Source organism: Achroia grisella, unplaced genomic scaffold (assembly GCF_030625045.1).
Source record: "Achroia grisella isolate CSIRO2021 unplaced genomic scaffold, CSIRO_AGI_Agris_v1 utg947, whole genome shotgun sequence".
NCBI lineage: Eukaryota > Metazoa > Arthropoda > Insecta > Lepidoptera > Pyralidae > Achroia > Achroia grisella.
The window spans coordinates 1,799,994-1,819,209 of NW_026713071.1; the positions used below are offsets into that span (position 1 = coordinate 1,799,994).

At 32.9% G+C, this 19,216-nt stretch overlaps 1 protein-coding gene across 2 annotated transcripts; it reads left to right on the forward strand.

Annotated features, from left to right (window-relative positions):
* The first annotated feature begins 1,036 nt into the window (after nt 1-1,036).
* On the forward strand, nt 1,037-18,609 carry LOC131854062 (organic cation transporter protein-like). Of its 2 annotated transcripts, none has more exons than XM_059205185.1 (7): nt 1,037-1,185; nt 7,548-7,653; nt 7,991-8,091; nt 9,973-10,124; nt 13,567-14,175; nt 15,292-15,473; nt 18,384-18,609. In XM_059205185.1, the coding sequence occupies exons 1-7, from the start codon at nt 1,037-1,039 to the stop codon at nt 18,591-18,593; spliced, it is 1,509 nt and encodes a 502-aa protein (XP_059061168.1). In that variant the 3' UTR covers nt 18,594-18,609. The 2 variants fall into 2 exon arrangements, with proteins under 2 accessions (XP_059061168.1, XP_059061167.1); XM_059205184.1 differs by lacking the exon at nt 1,037-1,185 and adding an exon at nt 5,107-5,466.
* The last annotated feature ends 607 nt before the right edge of the window (nt 18,610-19,216 follow it).

Here is a 19,216-nt window from a genome sequence, read left to right on the forward strand (position 1 = left end):
CTAGACAACTGATATATATATATATATATATATATATATATAATGAATGAATATATGATGAATCGAACCCGCAACCATCGGATTGTAAAGCGGTATGCTATACCACTAGACCACCGGGACTGTCATAGATAAGATGAATGTGAGGTCGTGTCAGCCCATCGTGGCTAATTTGCGAGGAATTTAACAAGATAGTTTACAGGGGAAACCGCGTGGAGGTCAACTTGACAGGGACCACGCTGTCATTATGATCATTATTCTACTTTACCAAGAATCCTTTTCTCCAGTTATTATTATATTGAGAGAATTTTATTATGAATAAAGGTAGTCTATAACTGCTGTAATTATTCCTTAAGAACTCTTAACACAAGCCGTGTTTAGCTTGTGCCGTGTGTAAGCTACACACGGCACAAGCTAAACACGGCTTGTGAAATATGGTCGAGCGCAGTGATGGCTGGCTCATCCGTCATACTCGTGAACGGGTGCTGCTTGTAGGGACTGGTCTGCTCTAATCACTATGGCTGATTTCCACTTACTAATTGTATAACCAGTTGGTTATATATTCAATATTTTTTCTATTTGAGTTTTAATTGAATTAGTGCTAATTGGTGGTTTGTATTCACATACTTAAACTTAAAAATGTAAAGTAATAATAAAATTAATTAAAAGAGCAACACGCAAGTTTTTGCTTGTTCTTCTTGTAATGAGACAGCTTTCCGAATGAGCGGTAGATTAAAAAAATGTAATGACTATTCAAAAGTGCTTTAATGTAAGTTTATTTGAATAAATGATATTCTATTCTATTCTTGAGACTAGATGGCGCTGAGTGATTTGTCCATCGTCATTATTATTATTATATAAAAACTGCTAAAACTACCATTTAAACTGTGTCGTCACTAACACTTAACAATCATTGATATGCTTCAGTGAAGAAGAACAGTGAGTATGCTCGATTATTGAAATAATGACTTTGAACCCAACGATCGTAATTCTAAGGTAATCGTTCGTTCAGTACTTACGTTGTGTTTACGGTTGCAGCATGTACCGTTTGGTAGACGAGTTGTTGTCTAAGTTTAGTGTTTTTGGTCGTTACCATGTCAGCCTTATGGTGTTGGCGTGGATAGCCTTCATGTCAAACAGTATATATTGCCATAACTATATATTCGTTGCAGATGCGGTGTCATATCGGTGAGTATATAAATAAAAGATTGTGCACTAATTTTTTATTTATTAAAACTTCAATGCACAAATCATCATTACATAGTATAAAATAAAGTCTCTGTCGCTGTCTTCCCTGTAATATGCGGCTAAAATGTCCTACATGAATAAATCATTTTTGTATTTGAATTTGACTATGCTTAAATCTTTAAACTACGCAACGGATTTTGATGCGGTTTTCTAATATATAGAGTGATGTACACCCGTGCGAAGCCGGGGCGAGTAGCTAGTACATAAATAAAGTAAAGTAAAAAATAAAATAACCATTAGGCAAATAGAGATTCATGTGGGCGGTGCATTATCAAAATTCGAAATTCTAATATAAAAAAATATATAAAAAAAAATTTATGTGATTAAATATAAATACATATGTGATAGAATAATTTTATTGACTGTACAAGGTCGGCTCTAAAAAAAAGTCATAAAAAATGTTTTGTATATGTTATAGAAATATGCAGTAAATGTATTTATAAAGGGATATAATGATAAAGTACATATTTATAAATGGATACGTTATCAGCACGAGAATTATTCCTTTAATTATTAAAGGAATTATTATATATTATATAGGGAATTATTATATAGTAAATAAACTAAATCTTCTTTTAAATTGATATAAATCAATTTAAAAGAAGATTCACCTTATTTACAATAACAAAAATAACTGGATCACTGCTATCAATAATGAGTATGAAATTTGATGAAAAGGAAAACTTGTGTGTCAGTTGAGAATCCAAGATATAAGTCTTCTGCTGGTCATGAGCCACCAAACTGATGTGAAACAACCTTTAGGCTACGTTAGACATCTGTCTAACGTAGCCTAAAGGTTGTTTCATATCGAGATACAACTTAGATAAGTTGCATCTCGTAATAGTGTATATGTCTAACATATTTGAAATATTAGTAATAATCCCTTGTCTGAACAACTAATATCATACAAGGTTGTCTGCCAAATAATATAATATAATAAAATAATAATAGTTTATAAAGTAATTCAAATTCAAAATATCTTTATTCATGTAGGTCTATTACAGACTCTTATGATATGTCAAATCTACCGCCAGTTCGAAATGATTTCAAGATGAGAGGAACTGATAAGAAACTCAGTTCGTATTCTTTTCAAATAAATGTTGTACATGTTTACAATGATACAGATTCATTTTGAAATTCAAATTTGGGAGAGTATAGTGACCACCAGCATATGATACTGCAAAAGCAAATAGACTTTATTCAATAAGTTTTTCATTAAAAAGTTTATAAATTTTTTGAAATATCTATTTCTATATTTATAATCTGTATCAATATTCATATTTACATGATTTTGTTAATGAGTTTAAAATATTCAGGCACTGAATACAGTTCGCATATAGCTTGGAAGCCTAGTGCTGGTTGTTCGGCGACGAAATCGCGAATATATTGAAAAATGGCACGGTGGATGATGATTACGCCTTTCAGATGATCAGGATGATATTTTTGTTTGTTTGAAATTTAGCAGCTGATCAATCCGAACCAATGATAACCCTGGATAAAACCTGGATATAACAAATAGGCTTTATTCAATAAGTTTTTCATTAAAAAGTTTATCAAATTTTTGAAATATCTATTTCTACATATCTTTTTTTTTATGTACTACGATGGTGGCAATCAAGCATACGGCCCATCTGATGGTAAATGGTTACCGTAGCCTATGAACGCCTGAAACACCAGGGGTATCACTTGCGTGTTGCCGACCCTTAAGAAACCTTAATATACCCTTCCTGAAAAACCCCATGCTGTAGTCTCGTGGGAAAACCTCGGCAGGAAGTTCATTTCACTGTACAAGTGTACGCGGGAGGAAACTCCCGTGTCCTCTGAAACCGCACTGTTCGGGACCACTTAGGTTCCAGTGTGTGGGGATGAATTCCCTGTCGATGGCGAGCGGTGCGGTGGTAAAAGGTGTTATCATATAATGGTATCATAATGTTTACATGATTTTGTTAATGAATTTAAAATATTACTCCACATAATTTTTTTTTAAAATAGCTATATTAGTGGAACAAAGGCTTAAATGTGTTTACTTCTTTCGCATACAGTTTTATAACTTCGTACCTACCTTCTTCTTAACTTCGTACCTAGAAATATGAGGACCGTATTTAAGTATTCCGATATAGTCATTTTAAAGTCATTTGCATTATAACAATATATTGTAGAAAGATAAACACAATCAATATCATTGTTTGGACAATATAGTTTTGTTTCATTTCTTTTCACAAACTGTATAATACAATTTTATTATAATTTATGCAGATTATATGTATATACACATAAATTTCTTTTCTTTCCAGAAACCAGATCTAATTCAGTTTTATTATAATTTATGTAAATTATACATACACATAAATGTGTAGAATGTTTTTTTTGTTTAAATGTATTTAAAGTGGTTTAAAAAAACAAATTGTAATTACGAATAAAACTCCTGGGGTAGGTTATAGATTGTGTTAAATACTTAATGTTGAGTAAACAGAAAAATAATCTGAATAAATGCTAAGAGAAAACGAAGAATAGTTATTAGTGGTACAGTTTTTTTCTTCCATCAGAATTTACAATTGAATACACAATCTATACATATAAATAAAATTGAAATGACCATTTTTTACTACATGCATATGAATATAAATAAGGTTCCTACACCAAAATTACATTTTTTACAATTTAAATCTCTCTGTCTGTTTATACCGGCTAATCTCTGAAATGGCTGGACCGATTTTGACGGGACTTTTTTTGGTAGGTAACTGATGTAATAAGGAGGAACTTAGGCTACTTTTATTTTAGAGAAATAAAGTTAAATTCAACGCGGACGAAGTCGCGAGTACAGCTAGTCATTAATATAATTACACACAACTTTCAAATGTTTACGAGAAATTTACGAATACATTCATTAACGAGCTCGGTGTTTTAAACATACTAGTGGTCGGCCAGTGGTTGAAATTCGACCATTATTAATTTAAATTACTAGACGCATGATATTTATTTTTTAGGCTGTTGATTTAATAATAAACATATATGATATTCATTGTTTGTTGTTACCCTTAAGGGGGTAAAATAAAATAGGGGATGATTGTATGGAAAATCGTCATTTTTTAAACAAGAAGAACGATGAAACTTTTTTTTGCCCTTTTGGGTCAGATTATTATTATTTGGTCAAGGTCACTATAACAAGCGTTCGAAGTCGCGGGCAAAGCTAGTTTAAATTATAAGTCTGAACAAAAATATATTGGCATTCTGCACTTCTTCTCTATATTGTACGAAATTTCACACTCCCTCGTCCGCGCGATTTTAGTAAAAAAGGTACAAAGTTTTTGTTTGACGTATTAATATAAAGATACTAGCTGTCCCGGCAAACGTTGTTTTGCCTTAAAATAAAAAAAAAAGTTTAGGGGTGGACTACCCCTAACATTTAGGGGGATGAAAAATAGATGTCGGCCTACCTACGACCTACTTCATGACAATCGGTCAAGCCGTTTCCGAGGAGTATGGGAACGAAAACTGTGACACGAGAATTTTATATATAAGACAAAATTGGAGTCAGAAAAAATCAGCCCTGCCTTCAGTGCTGCACTTCTCTGCACCTGAAGCCATCTCCTTTATTTGCATATTTGTTTTTTCTGTTTATCTAATATCGAAGTCTGGTTATATGACGGGATGTAGTCGGTTAGAGGTGACCGATATATCATTTAAATTACACGCCGAGAGAAACCGCTCGGTGCAGTTAGCTTATAATATTTGTGTCGATCAGTTAGCCAGACTTTTTGACTCTTTAAATGTAGCACGTATGTAGTCAAAGCAATTGAGAATAATATATTCTAACTGGTTATAGATCGGTTATCTTATTTATTCACTCGTCGAAAGATGTCGGCGACGGTGTGGCGTTAGTGAGGATAATTTTTATATAAACCTTTCGTATACGTTACGAACATAAACCTTGGATTTCCTTATTAAACAATACTGTTTTTTAATCTGTAAGTCGACACTCGTTTCGACAGTCGACAGTTGTTAATTCGTCGTATAGTAAACTCGAGTGTGTTATAAGGTTTTGATTAATATAAATATGACCTCCAGTGACACTTTAAGTGATATGGAGAAGGTGCTATCAAGGTTCGGTGTATTTGGACGTTATCATGCGCAGTTTATGTTTTTTTCGTTCATGGCGTTTGCCTCCAACTCAGTGTTTTGTGGGAATTTTTTGTTTGCTGCCGAGGAAGTTGGATATCGGTGAGCTGGAACATTGTTATGAAATGTTTTTATTTAATTACATTCAGTTAGATTTTTATTTTCGATACGATTAGTAGATTAAACCGATCGTTGTCGTATTATTCAATTTACCTTCATATTATTAATAATAATAAACACAGAGAGTGTGTAGAAATAGAAATAGAAATAATATTTATTTAAATAAACTTAATATAAGCACTTTTGAATAGTCACATTTTTTTATTCTACCACTCATTCGGAATGTAGACTCATCACAAGAAGAACGAGCAAGAAACTTGTGTGTTGGTCTTTTAAATAAAAGTTGTTTTAAGAAGATTTACATTAATAAGGATTAGGTATGCGACAATCAACATACAAATAGTGTGTATTATTATTATGAATAATAATAACAATCTCAGGATAATTCACACGGCGCCACCTAGATCCAAGTTAAGCTAGCTAAAGCTTGTGTTATGGGTACTAGATAACTAATACATATACATAGATATATTTTTTGTAAATACATACCTACATATTATGCATAGAAAATACCCAGACCGATACAAACAATCATACTCATGAATACAAATGTTTGCGCCGTGCGAGGAATCGAACCCGCGACCATCGGTCGTAAAGCAGTGTGCTAGACCGCTAGACCAGCGAGGTCGTCGAATATTAAGGTATAAGGTAAATCTCAAACAAACATACATTGCACTAAGTTAGTTTCAGCCCGGAAGTGTGGTATAAGCCACAAAGCGTAAAAAAAATAATAATAATCTTTATTTACAAATATATCAGTACAATGTTATACATATAGGATTGACTTTCGAAATAGATAATAAACCTGTGTCTCGAAAACCGGTTCCTACTGTAATCAGGTATAATGAGATTTGGTTAATGAGTTTTATATATATATAGGAAACGAAAAGAATATTGATATATATATATGCATACTATCGTCTCGGTAAATGTTATTTTGCCATATAAAATAATACCACTATTAAAAAGTAGGGATTGATGCTAGAAAGGTAAAAATTTAGGATTGTCATTTAAATATAAAAAAGTAACAATAATCTTTGGGGTGGCATGGCATACTCTTATCACTTAGGGGTAGAAAAATAGATGATAACCTATTCTCAGACCTACTGATATAGACATAAAATTTAATCAAAATCGATTTAGTGGTGTAGGATTTCATCGCTAATAATTAAGTGACAATGTTTTTATAGGTTAAGATTAAGGTGTTGCTGTGTTAAGTGAGAAAGTTAACTTTATGGACCTGACAGTTAAGTTGTAGACGAATGTTGATAGGATCTAAGCAAAAGCTAGGTCTCTAGGTCAAAATTGCTTCAATAACTAGCTGCCTTTATGCAACACGTTCTTTCACGCGCGATCAGAAGCGCGTGCGATTCAGCATTCCCCTCCGATCGATCCCCCGTCCAATTCAAACGGGGATCGAAATTACGACGGCCTGAGCCGAGGTTCAAACCCCTAGTGGTGCCCTCAGACTAAAGTCGTATCCGTCGGGCAGGAGTTGGCCTTCAGCCGCTCCATAAGTCCTTCCGCGGGTTTGGAGTGCCATCTGCACTCGCCCCATAACGTCCGGTGAAGCTGTAAAGGCCAGCTACGGCCAACAGCATTAGAGTAGTCCGAAAAAAAAAAAAAAGTGCGATTCAGCGCGGGGAAGACAGCGCGCGTAATCGTGAGCGATTGCATTTAACTATTTCTTGAGTTCACTCTTTCGCGAATGATAGCACGTATGTCTAAAGTCATTATTAGTTTCTTTTTTATTTCACAAGCCTTAGAGGTCTTTTCCAAAAACACGTTTAATATTGTAACTTTTATGCCATTTTACTTTAATGTTCATAAATTATGGCTCTATAATTATGTATTTGCTCCAAAGTCAGGTGTTCAATATATTGCAATGTTAATTAATTATTATAAAAAGGCGATCTTTCTCATTCTCGTTGTCTACAATTATATGCTCATTCTTTACTGCGTGAAAACCGATTCGCACGTGAAAGAGCGTACGTGTAAAGACCGCTGAGAAATTTTAATTAGGTTAATTTAAGTTTTCAGCAATTGTCTCTGTTTCATTCTAGGTGTAAGGATGAAAATTTTGGCAACGACTTGTGCAGAAGTCAAAATTCATCGGTTGAGTATTGTACAGAATGGATTTACGACAATCCGGACAGTTTTGTAGCGGAAGTAAGTATAAATATTTGAAACTATTTAAGCACTTTGAATACATCACACATCATTATTTAGATAAGGTAAAATGACCTAAGACAATATCAATAGAGTCATTTAATGCTACATTAAATAGAGTCTATACTTTGGCAAGCTAGACAACTTACAGAATTTTAGATCACCATATTATATTCTTATTACCTATTAAGAGAAATAGATAGAGATAGAATATACTTTTATTTGCATTATATAAAACATTTAATGAAATTTCATCATTAGACAAAGAGTACCGTGTACCGTACATGAGTGACGTGGCAGTAAATGATTAGTTTAGTGACCTGATGTTTGTTGACAGTTCGGACTAGCATGCCAAGAGTGGAAAAGAACATTGGTGGGCACCATACATAGTTTTGGATACATGGTCGGGCTGCTTCTAGTGGGACCGATGTCGGACAGGTAATTATAAATTGTCCATTTCTTTTATTAAATGAACTGTTACATAAACAATAAAAAACAACAACAAAATGACAATAATAACTACAACAAGAACATATTACACAGCGCCATCTAGTCTCAAGCTAAGTGCATTCCTGCGTACTCAATCATGGGTTTTTTGTGCCTTTTTATAATAATAATTATTATTGCAAAATAGAGCACATGTGACTGTAGAACAAGACAGAATTATAGAGTTACTGATAATTTATAAATCTTAATCGTGTCTTTGGTAAATAAAAACTGTAGAATAACAAACAAAATTTAAAAGGAAAGTAATAAGATATGAAACATGTGTAAACTCGCGCGAAAGAATAAAAAAAAAAGTCGCAAAAAAATTGTTAAATGCAATCACTCACGATTTCGCGCGCTTGCTTTCCCGCGCTGAATCGCGCGCGATCCAGATCGCGAGTTAACGAACGTATCGAGCAATAAGGGGAAATATAGATACTGCAATACTGCATGTATATAAAGATGGCAGAATCCATTGTCAGTCTATTCGTGACATTGTAGGTAACAATAAAATTTACAACCATATGCTTAATGATTGGAACGTGTCGAATGAAGATAATTCAAACTGTATGTGGCTACATTGTAGGTGTATAAGTCTTTGTTGTTTATTGGGCAATATTCTTGATTACAGTTGCCCAATAAAAAGTGTATTTCTTAATTAGAGAAGGTTATAGCTGAATTAAATGTTTGTTCGTTTTGAATGTTAATAATTTCTCTTACTTTAATGCTGTTCACTAATTTCTCAGTTTACATTATGGTTGACTCTTAGAAAATGCTCTTGGGTGCTAAGTTAGCCATATATACATATATATTATATTTCGTTATATATATTTGTATATAATTATGAAAAGTCTGTATAGTATAATGTAATATGTTCTACTAACTAAAACTACTGCTCTGTATCAAATCCCTGTAGAACCCTAAGATTTTTTAAATTCAAATATATTATAAAATTATAGAAAAAATTAGTCTTTATCATCAGTTGGATCGGCTTATGTTTGCCATTACAAGTATATAAAAAAAATAGATATAAAATTGGTAAAGATACAAAGTAATGTTAAGGACAGCCTCGATGGTCTAGGGATTCAGTACATTTGGTTACTTCCGATGGGTGCGGGTTTGATTCCTCGTACAGTACATTTATATTCATGCGTATGGTTGTCATTGGCCTGGGTGATTTCAATGTATATTATGTATTTAAAAAAAGTGTGTAAGTATATCTATCAGTTATGTAGTAACCATAACGCAAGCTCTGCTTAGATTGGAACTAGATGACGCTGTGTGAAATCTCTGTGATATTATTATCCCATAGATTTATCTTATTTATCTATTTAATTATCTAGAGAGATAATGGGATATTATTATTATAATGTTACAATGTTAATATTTTTTATGTGACTTATTGGTTATATGTAGTACAAAAAAATTAATATATGTATAAATAACTAGTTACTCGCCTCGGCTTCGCACGGGTGTACATGTGTTATATATATAAACCTTCCTCTTGAATTATTCTATCTATTTAAAAATCTACTTCAAAATTCGTTGCGTAGTTTTAAAGATTTAAGCATACATAGAGACGGACAGACAGCGACAGTCACTTTGTTTTAGACTATGTAGTGATTGTAATTAGGCTCTAGATACTTAGCTATAGTACAAATAAAAAAGTAAAGTAAAATAAATTGATATATTCACGTTGGTAAAAAATTGCAGACTTTTTCCTTATTCAAAAGTGTACAAGGAACATATTTTTTATAATATAATATTTTGTCTGTGATGACTTATGATAATGACTAAATATTAGTTCTTAACATACCCACTGATTTTGCCAAGGTTAGGCAGAAAACTGTCAATAGTCATCACCGGAATGTTGGGTGGCATCTTCGGCGTGGCAAGGAGTTTCTCCATGAACTACTGGCTATATATAATCTTAGAGTTCTTGGAGGCTGCGATCGGTGACATCTGTTCGCCAATGTTTGTATTGAGTGAGTATATTTTTATATTTTACACGTTTTTATTTAGTTATACATGCCCCGTTGTCTGTCTGTAATTAAAATCTTGCAAGTTAAATTTGATCCACTTCCTAGTTTTTTTTTTATACCATTTACGTGGCAAACAAGCATACGGCCCATCTGATGGTAAACGGTTACCGTAGCCTATGGACGCCTGAAACACCAGGGGTGTCACATACGCGTTGCCGACTCTTAAGAAACCTTAATATACCCTTCTTGAAAAACCCCATGCTGTAGTCTCTCGAGAAAAGGTAGGCAGGTATTTCATTCCACAATCTAAGTGTACGCGGGAGGAAGCTCCTCTGAAACCGCACTGTCCGAGACTGTAGTTTCCGATTGAGTCGAAATTTTGCATGCATATATAAACTGGATGACAATATTATTATGGCCTATAGCTGATCTGATGATGGAGCTGGAAGGTGGCCATAGGAATTCCGTAATTAAACGATGCAACCCCATCGACTCTGGGGTCGTTTGATTCATCTTGACGAGTTATTAACAAAGAATAAAATCTTATTTTTAAAAAGGTATTATTTCTTTATTCATATTATGCATATTTTATGGATACGAATATAGTTAATCGGTTTTTAATACGAATAATTTTATGATAAACAACGTTTGTTGCATTAGCCGCTGTCACGAATTGACTATAAATAATAATATACCGACTTGCATTATCTATTTTTATCGATACTTAGTATTTATCACTCTGCTGCACTAGCCGATGTCACGAGCTGACTCTATTTACTTACTTCCGGTACCGACTTATATTAAAGTTATCGATGACTTTTTCATATCGACATTTAGTAGGTATTTATCTCTCTGTTGCACTAGCCTTTGTCATGCAGTACACTACTCACTTACCTGCGATACGGACTTACGTTAAGTATATCGATGACTTTTTATTTATCGACATTTAGTAGGTATTTATCTCTCTCTTACACTAGCCTTTGTCACGCAGTACACTACTCACTTACCTGCGATACGGACTTACGTTAAGTATATCGATGACTCTTTATTTATCGACATTTAGTATGTATTTTTGTCTCTCTTACACTAGTCTTTGTCACGCAGTACACTACTCACTTACCTGCGATACGGACTTACGTTAAGTATATCGATGACTCTTTATTTATCGACATTTAGTATGTATTTTTGTCTCACTTACACTAGTCTTTGTCACACAGTAGACTACTCACTTACCTCCGATACGGACTTACATACGTAAAGTATATCGACGACTCTTTATTTGTCGATATTTAGTAGGTATTTATCTCTCTCTTCACTAGCCATTATCACGAGATTATTTGCTTACCTCTAATACGGACATTCATTAAATTTATCGATGTTTCTTTTTTATGGACATTTAGTAGGTATTTACCTCTCTGTTGTACTAGTCTTTATCATGAGTTGTCTATTTAATTACCCTTAGATACTGACTTACGTTAAATTTGTTGATGACATTTTTATCGATACTTATATATAATCTTTATTGCACTTGTAAGTTAAAATATTACATGAATATTAAAATAACATGAGCAAGGATGGGCATATTTATAAAAGCGATCTCTTCCAGCCAACATAACGCCGTGACTTAGTTGGTAATTAGCAGGCACTAATTTTTAATTAAATTTTACTTCTGTCTGTTATTGTAAGGCATGAGTGAGTTTGCTCCCTGAACCAGTTTACCTATTCAATATGGTTTCATGATTTAAATAATATATTATTATATATCAACATTTATTAGAACTGACTACACGACTCAGCAAACATTGGGTTACCCTATCCTTATTATTTGAAATAAATAATATTTTACTAAATTTAAATCTTTTATAACAATATTACATACGAATATTAGATAAAAAATTGTTAATTAATTACATATAAAATTACTACATTGTTCAACGCGGGGAAAGTGGGATATGATTATGAAAATATTTTTTGTAATCTTAATGTTCCACTGCTGGGAATTAATCTCCTCCTTATACATCCAAACCATCGATTCAATAATTAAAACTTTAATAACATAATCTTAGAATTCTTTTTTACATGTTTTTGAAACTGAAACATGTGTATAATATTACTGAAGAACGATGACATTCGCTGATTTTTTTTATTTAATATTTTACGGCTCTGGATACAAGTTCTTTTTAGGCCAACATAAAATTCATAAACTTAAAAAAAAATTACAATTTCTTCAGTGTTAGAAATAAATTTATATAAAATCTTGAATAGTGAAGGCCTTGATAAGATCATTCGCTGAAATATAAAACTGTTGGCAGTATATAAATATATTTGAAAATATATATGTTATGATGTTACAGTCTAAAAAATATACAAAGAGGTATAATAAAGTTTAGAGTAAGTGAACTTTAAAGTTTACATTGAAGTGAAGTTTAAAATTAATTTTGATCAATTAATGATTCCTTTTATATTTATAGAGGTCCATATTTCGTAAACTACTGGTTTCTGAACTATAGCTCAGTGAAAGAAATGTTACTGGAGCGGGAACACAACTACTATTTTAATAAAAACCAAATATTAGTAAAAATGTGTATTCTTCCCAAAAGGGCTCACAGCGAGAAGTAACAAAACAATATAGAATTAGTCAAAAGTGACGTATAAAAAATAGATATAAAAATATAATGTTTATAAAAAGAATGTCTAGCTTGTCTACATCTCACAGGAACTGGAAGCTTGTCTACCATTCTTTTTATAAACTTTATATTTTGATATCTATTTTTTATACGTCACTTTTGACCACATATTGTTTTGTTACTTCTTGCTGTGAGCCTTTTTGGGAAGAATACACATTTTTACTAGTATTTGGTTTTTATTAAAATAGTAGTTGTGTTCCCGCTCCAGTAACAGACAGTGTCACAGCATAAGAGTCCCGTTATACCATATCAATTAAAATCCATAAGAATATTGAAAATTATAATTGACGTGAATAAATTAAATGATCCCAAAGAGAGTCACGAATGATTCACGAATATATACAATAGGTGATTAGCCTTGACATATTCTCATTGAATTCTCATTAATAAACACCTTACCTACATGCAGTTGTACAAGTACAAGTACCGAATAGCGAACTTCGTAATAGAAATCGGTTAAAGACAAACCGCTAAGTATTTCTTTGACTGGCATATGTAGTACGCTACATCCTCTACAATACAAACAAAGAAACTTGCATTCATTTTTATAGTATTATCTACATACATAATATACTTTGAAAACACTCATGACCCATATTTACAATTAATATGATTGCAAATGTTTGTAACGTACGAGGAATCGAACCCGCGGACATTGGAAGTAAGGCGGTATACTAAACTGCTAGAACACCATGGGTATCAAATGAAAAAATATATAAATATGTACTTTCTGGATTAAAAGATTTTTTTTGTTTCAGCTATAGAAATAGTGTCATCGAAGAATAGATTATTATTCTACATACTCAGCACATTTGGTTACACATTCGGTGGTATATTGTTATCCGGCTCGGCGTATGCGTTTCCATACTGGAGGACATTTCTACGAGTAGTCTACGCTCCTGCTCTTCTATTCTTCTTTTACCTCTTCGTTATAGACGAAAGTCCAAGATGGCTGCTAATAAAAGGGAAGAAAGAGGAAGCTGTAGCTATCCTTGAGAAGGCAGCTAAGTTGAACAAAATTAAACTTGACAAAGCAGTTCTGGAGAAGTTGGAGACAGAGAAAGAGAAGGACATAGAGTTCGTAAGACTTTTAAAAGTAACGTTTAGGTCTAAGACGCTTCTGAAGAGGTTCTTCATATGCATCATTTGGTGGAGTACATCCACCTTCGTAAATTATGGGCTGACAATAAATTCGGTGTCTTTACAAGGAAACAAGTACATAAACTACGCTCTCATTTGCATCATGGATATTCCGGCTAATATAATAATTTTATTGGCTTTGAACCGTTTCAAAAAGAAGTATTCGTTAATAGCGTCCTTTTTAGTTGGTGCTATTTTGTGTTTGTCGCAGCCATTTATGCCTACAAGTAAGTAAGATAGCTTTCTATATTAATTAATTTCATTATTTACCTCAAAAATGATTATTAATATTAACCTTGATTAATTCACAATGCACCATCAAGTCTTAAGCAAAGCAAAGCTTGTGTTGTGGGTACTACACAACTGATATAAATATATGGATAATATTTTTTGTAAGACCAATACAAACAATCATACTCATTAATACAAATGTTTGTACCGTGTGAGGAAGCGAATCCGAGACAATCGGAAACGGTGTAAACCGCTAGACTACTGAGACCGTTATCAAAATATTAATATGTTAAGCAAAAACATTGTACCACTTTTTACGGAGGAATACGAAACCCACACTTATAGGTCACTAGCTACTCGCCCCGGCTTCGCACGGGTGTACATGTATTATACATATAAACCTTCCTCTTGAATTATTATATCTATTTAAAATAAACCGCTTCAAAATCCGTTGCATAGTTTTAAAGATATAAGCATACATAGGGACGGACAGACAGCGACAGCAATTTTGTTTTATACTATGTAATGATATAGAGGAGTGTAAAATAGTAATATTTTTTAAATTTCGAAAATACATTAAAACAATAAAAAAAAAATTAAAAACTGCCATGTATTTTACCCAAATGTATATACTTTTGTTATTGTTAAAGTAATATCGATCCCCGTTTGAATTGGACGGGGGATCGATCGGAGGCTTATAACACATAAGCCCCCCTCCGATCGATCCCCCGTCCAATTCAAACGGGGATCGATATTACTACGCCCTGAACCGAGGTTCGAACCCCTAGCGAACCTCAGACTAAAGTCGTATCCGTCAGGCGGGAGTTGGCCTTCAGCCGCTCCATAAGTCCGTCCGCGGGTTTGGAGGACCATCTGCACTCGCCCCATATCGTCCGGTGTATCGAGCTGTAAAGGCCAGCTGTGGCCAACAGCATTAGAGTAGTCCGAAAAAAATAAAGTGTTAATTAATATTGTTTGTCTTTAACATTAAGATATTTATTTTTGACAGCCTCAGTGGTTTAGCGGTTTAGCACACCGACTTACATAGTCGCGGTTTCGAATCCTCACACAATAGTGAATGAATATAATAAATACTCATTTTTATATTGTAGACCTATCCTGGCTGTCACTGGTGTTATACATGGCCGGCAAGTTGATGTCTTCATTCTACTTCAGCATCACATACATCTACACGTCGGAGTTGTTCCCCACGTACACCAGGAACTCTATGCATGCCCTCAGTTCCTCGCTGGGTAGGATCGGTTCAATAATTGCTCCACAAACTCCATTATTGGTATGTATAAATATTTTTATATTTACCTAGTTGTATGACCTGCGCAATTTCATCTGATCTTTCATTCAACTTTACATCAATAATTATATTTCGCACAATTTACATAATATCGTTTTAAATTCTAGCCTATATATTATTCTGATGTATAATCTACATTATTGTGCAGTTTCATTAAAATCCGTTCAGTAGTTTTCGCGTAAAAGAGTAACAAACATCCATCCATCCATACTCATAATCGGTTGCGTTTATAATATAATAAGGTAGTAAGACATATAATGCTGGTAAAGGTGTATGCCTGCTGTGTTGAAATGGATGAGACTGTGGTAGAATAGTACCATATGACTCTATAGTCAAGTCAAGTCATACTCAAGTCTAGTACCAACCTAAATTAGCTGTACTTACGATTTCACCCGCGTGAAGTTTTATAGCTTGTGTGATTTTGATGTCTAAGCTACATTACTGTGCAGTTTCGTCAAAATCAGTTTAGTAGTTTTTGCGTGAAAGAGTAACAAACAGACAACCTCGGTGGTCTAGGGGTCTAGTACACCGTTTTACGTCCGATGGTCGCGGGTTCGATTCCTCGCATGGCACAAACATTTGTATTCACGAGTATGATTGTTTGTATCGGTCTGGGTGTTTTCTATGTATATTATGTATGTATTTACGAAAAAAAAAACTGTGTATTTGTATTAGTTATCTAGTACCCATAATACAAGCTTTAGCTAGCTTAATTTGGGTCTAGATGGCGCTGTGTGAATTGTCCTGAGATTATTATTATTCATCCATCCACATTGACAAACTTTCGTGTTTATAATGTTATTAAGATTGATGATGTAGAATAAGGAAAGGAAATACTTGTTTAGCAATTGGAGCATTGGCGCTCTATTAATTCTGTTCGTCTTAGGCAAAGAAGCGTATGTTACGAGTGTTATGACTTGTTACTGATTCCTAAGAGACAATATTTTAATTCTCAAATGTGAATTTTCGTCTTCAATTTTAGTCAACACAAAAAAAAAACGTTCTTAAAAATATACATAGAAAATACCCAGACCTATCGGTATAACGACGAACAACTATATTTATGAATAAAAATGTTTGTACCGTGCGAGGAATCGATCCCACGACCATCGGAAGTAAAGCTAAACCGCTAGACCATCGAGACCTATATTTCTCTAGAGTCTATATTTCGTATTCTCAGTACTATGTAACTATAACACAATATGTACACAAGTGTATGAGTACATTCAATAAGAAACATTTATCTTCATCTCAAAAGGAGATATGAGTACACAACTTCATGATCTATCAAGGACTGTACATCCCTTTTTCAAATCGAGTTCAAGTTATACTGGTTATATCCGCCCCTCAGTATTATTATCAAATAAGGCGAGTTATTTTTAGAACCCCAGTTGAAAATCTCCGGATCCAGGCCTGTCGACTTAATTCTTTGCTTCTGTTTTGTATTCATAAGATCGGCTCTTATTTCCTTTTTATCTGTTATATTGTAGTTATGTTCGGTATTATTTTGGTAAGATTTAAAAATAATAAAATACTTTTTTAACTTGCCTGATAGGCAAAAAATCTCAATGATAAATCTGTCTGGTCCAACCAATGTCTTCAAACTATTATGCCTATAAATAATGGAAATATTATTTGAATGATAGTATTTTTTTGTAAATATAATCAACTACTAAAATTCATATATGATTATTTTTGTTTCACTGATTTGGTTTAATGTCTTATGTATAATTTGATCATAACAATGTTACTATACTGTTCTCGAATGTATAAATGATATACTTAATTAAATATTGTACAAGTATGTAAATAAATACATAGATAATATTAAATAAATATATAGGTAATATTAAATAGAATAATTAATTCCATTGTAATAATTCAATATTTTTTATGCAATTTTCTACTTACGCACGCACAAATAAATTCGTTTTCCTCTCTTCTCTTCTGCTTGCTGTGATCAACTGGGTTCATAATTGAATTGCTAAATAATAACTACTACTACTGTATCATTATGGAATATAAAACACATATAAATAGAATAGAATAGAATAGAATAGAAAATCATTTATTCAAATAAACTTAATTTAAGCACTTTTGAATAGTCATAAAAAATTGTTTTTTATCTACCACTCGTTCGGAAAGCTGTCTCATCACAAGAAGAACGAGCAAGAAACTTGTGTGTTGCTAAAATTATTTTATGTGTTGCTAAATAAATATTTGTGTCTGGATTATTGTCGCTGGTAAATAAATTATGATGAAAAGAATAGACATACAAGTACATACGAAAGTATACGACTTATATATGTCTTAGATATATATACATATATATATATCATATACATATGAATGGATATGTTGTATATGTCATAACAATACACGACGCAATCACATAAAACAAACATCCAGAAAAATAAAGGAAATATACTGAATAGAAAAACAATAGAAAGATAATAAATTAAGTAATAGAGGAACTTTAATTAGGTAATTATAGATTTAAATTGTACTAGCCGTACATGCGACTTCGTGCGCGTGGATTTTAACATTATTTTTCTACAGTTACTCCTTATTATATCAGCTGTCTCACAAAAGAAGTCCCGTCAAAATCGATCCACCCAATTCAGAGATCAGCCGGAATAAACAGATAGACAGATAAAAATGATTAAAAATGTTATTTTGATGTATGTACCGTATTTATATTCATATGCACGTTGTAAAAAACGGTATTACAGTAACGGTTATTACAGTATTACAAACAGACACTCCAATTTTATTTATATTTATAGATGTATAGATAAATTGACTTATTTGTGAAGTATGAAATAGTTTAAGAGTATGTGAGTGTAAATTTGTACAGGTGTCAGTACATTGTTATTATTTAATTAATTACAGATGCACTACTGGTCAGGTCTCCCTTCCTTTGTGTTCGGCAGCACATCGTTGTTCGCTGGCCTCATTACCTTCCTGGTACCGGACACTGGAGCTGACTCTCTTCCAGACACAGTATGCGAGGCTGAAGCAGTGGGCAAAACTGACCTTAACATGAAAACGCCTCCAATAAACTTTGTTATTCCTAAAAACGAGAATTTCGCCAAATTATAATGTTATAAAGTTTGTTAGTGGTGAATTTGTATACATAATCTGCCATAATAAATTATGAATATAAATAAATCTGTTAATACGAGTTGCTCTATTTATTGAATTATTTTTAAATGAGTAAATTTATAGATTTACTATGTTGCAGTTACAAAAACAGAATATAAGAAACTACATTAAAGTAATTTATATTTATTTATCGTATCAATATTTGACACCTCTTGTGGTCTACTGTTTTACCACACTGAAATACATCCGATGGTCGCGGATTCGATTCCTCGCATGTTTTGTATTCAAATGTGTGGTAGTTTGTATTGGTCTGGGTGTTTTGTATGCTTTTACAAAAGTAAGGTATTTAAGTATTTGTGTCAGTTGTTTAGATATCATAACACAAGTTTTGCTTTGTTTGGAACTAGATGGCACTTTGTGAATTGTGCAGGAATATGAATATTATATGTAGAGCATTTTAAACACATACATTTTTTTATTAAATATACATATATCGTGCTCATCCCTACAGTTTAAGACTAAACCTCCAATTGTCTCAATTAGAGCGGAAACTGTGCAACCCGTCCGCGTAGCATAAATATTTATTTTTATTGCTTATTTCCACATTCGAAACACCTAGA

Excerpts from the sequence above, each read along its gene's own strand:
- LOC131854062 (XM_059205184.1), top strand. The coding sequence starts at position 5,303 with ATGACCTCCAGTGACACTTTAAGTGATATGGAGAAGGTGCTATCAAGG. Across the intron at positions 5,467-7,547 it reads GCCGAGGAAGTTGGATATCG|GTGTAAGGATGAAAATTTTG; the intron begins GTGAGCTGGAAC and ends GTTTCATTCTAG. Across the intron at positions 7,654-7,990 it reads CGGACAGTTTTGTAGCGGAA|TTCGGACTAGCATGCCAAGA; the intron begins GTAAGTATAAAT and ends GTTTGTTGACAG.